The sequence below is a fragment of the Eurypyga helias genome, unplaced genomic scaffold (assembly GCF_000690775.1).
Source record: "Eurypyga helias isolate BGI_N326 unplaced genomic scaffold, ASM69077v1 scaffold6635, whole genome shotgun sequence".
In the NCBI taxonomy this organism is placed as follows: domain Eukaryota; kingdom Metazoa; phylum Chordata; class Aves; order Eurypygiformes; family Eurypygidae; genus Eurypyga; species Eurypyga helias.
In genome coordinates, this window is record NW_010250748.1 from 36,098 (window position 1) to 37,540 (window position 1,443).

General features: G+C 41.5%; 1 protein-coding gene across 1 annotated transcript in view; it reads left to right on the top strand.

Annotated features, from left to right (window-relative positions):
- Positions 1–1,443, top strand: part of HEATR1 (HEAT repeat containing 1) — a 37,655-nt gene that overhangs the window by 36,090 nt on the left and 122 nt on the right. The window contains exons 43-44 of the mRNA XM_010151773.1: positions 2–28; positions 926–1,039. Coding sequence (XP_010150075.1) covers positions 2–28; positions 926–1,039 — 141 coding nt within the window. The remainder of the gene's footprint in view (position 1; positions 29–925; positions 1,040–1,443) is intronic.

Sequence of the window (1,443 nt, forward strand, 5' to 3'; positions counted from 1 at the left end):
GCTGAAAATGAGGCACACTTCCTCAAAGGTTGGGAGCTGTCAGAATTTGAACAGGGGTTCTTTGTTGCATGTAGAAAATGGGAAGAGGGCCCCCAAACACAGAAGTGGATTAGTCAAGTCATTGCTAAAATACTAGCCTAAATTAAAATACTGGTATTGTACTAATGCTATTTCCTAGTTCTAGAGAGATGTGTGCAGCATGGCCTTCTGCTCTTACTGTAAGCAAAGGTTGGGAGCTGTCAGAATTTGAACAGGGGTTCTTTGTTGCATGTAGAAAATGGGAAGAGGGCCCCCAAACACAGAAGTGGATTAGTCAAGTCATTGCTAAAATACTAGCCTAAATTAAAATACTGGTATTGTACTAATGCTATTTCCTAGTTCTAGAGAGATGTGTGCAGCATGGCCTTCTGCTCTTACTGTAAGCAGGCAGTATTCCACCTGTGGATGTCTTCCATACTGTGTGTTTCGGGGTTTTTTAAAGATACGGTAGCTGTTGGAATATGAGCTAACCTGTTTGCGTATGAAGAAAGGGGCACTTGAGAGACATTTATTTGTCAACCATCAGACCTTCTATTACAGTTTTGTCAAGATTCCCCTACTTGAGACCTTACATGTATACAGGGGGTGTACTTTGTTTTTCACTGTACTCAAGCTAAGTCCTTCTGATCAGAGCAGAACAGAGCGGCATTATAACGGCAAGTTCGGGACTTGTATCAAATAACTTCCAGCAACAATACCTGCTTCTTGCAACCTCTTTTTTTCCTTGAAATAATATTAGCCTGATGTTGAGATTAAAATTAGCTTAAAACTAGCTCCCTTCAGTAGGGGAAACTAGTTCACAAACATATGGAAGGAAGGCAGTGGGGAGGAACCGGGGAACTACTGTATTGTTTGTTTCCTGACAAAGATGATTGTTTTCCTTTAGGTCCGATTTGCTGCTCTGCTTGCTTTGGTAGAAGTTGCACAGAAACTGAAGGAGAACTACCTGATCCTGCTACCAGAATCTATTCCGTTCTTAGCCGAGCTCATGGAAGGTAAAGTTCTAAAGGGACGTTAGCGAAGTCAGAGAACTGGCCTATGACCAAAAAAAGGGCCGCTTACATCAAAGACTCAGACAGGATGATTGCTGTAATTGCTGTAACTCCTATAAATTGGTACACGGTAGCTTGAACTGTGCAGGGTGTAAACCTGGATGGATTTTATCCAACACACTCCTAAAGTTCAGTTAGATTACAGCAGTTTCTTCAGTGTTACAGCCTGTGCACATCTCCCCAGTTGCACGTTTTAGATCATTGTGACAGCAGAAATTATTCACCTGAAATCCTGAGTCAGTGTCAATGTATTTTGGAATAATTATTTCATACCTGGTGTTTGAAGACCATTGTAGCCTTGACAAGTGATGAAGCCTTCCTAGGGTAGCTTTGTAATTGCTATTCTACTTCA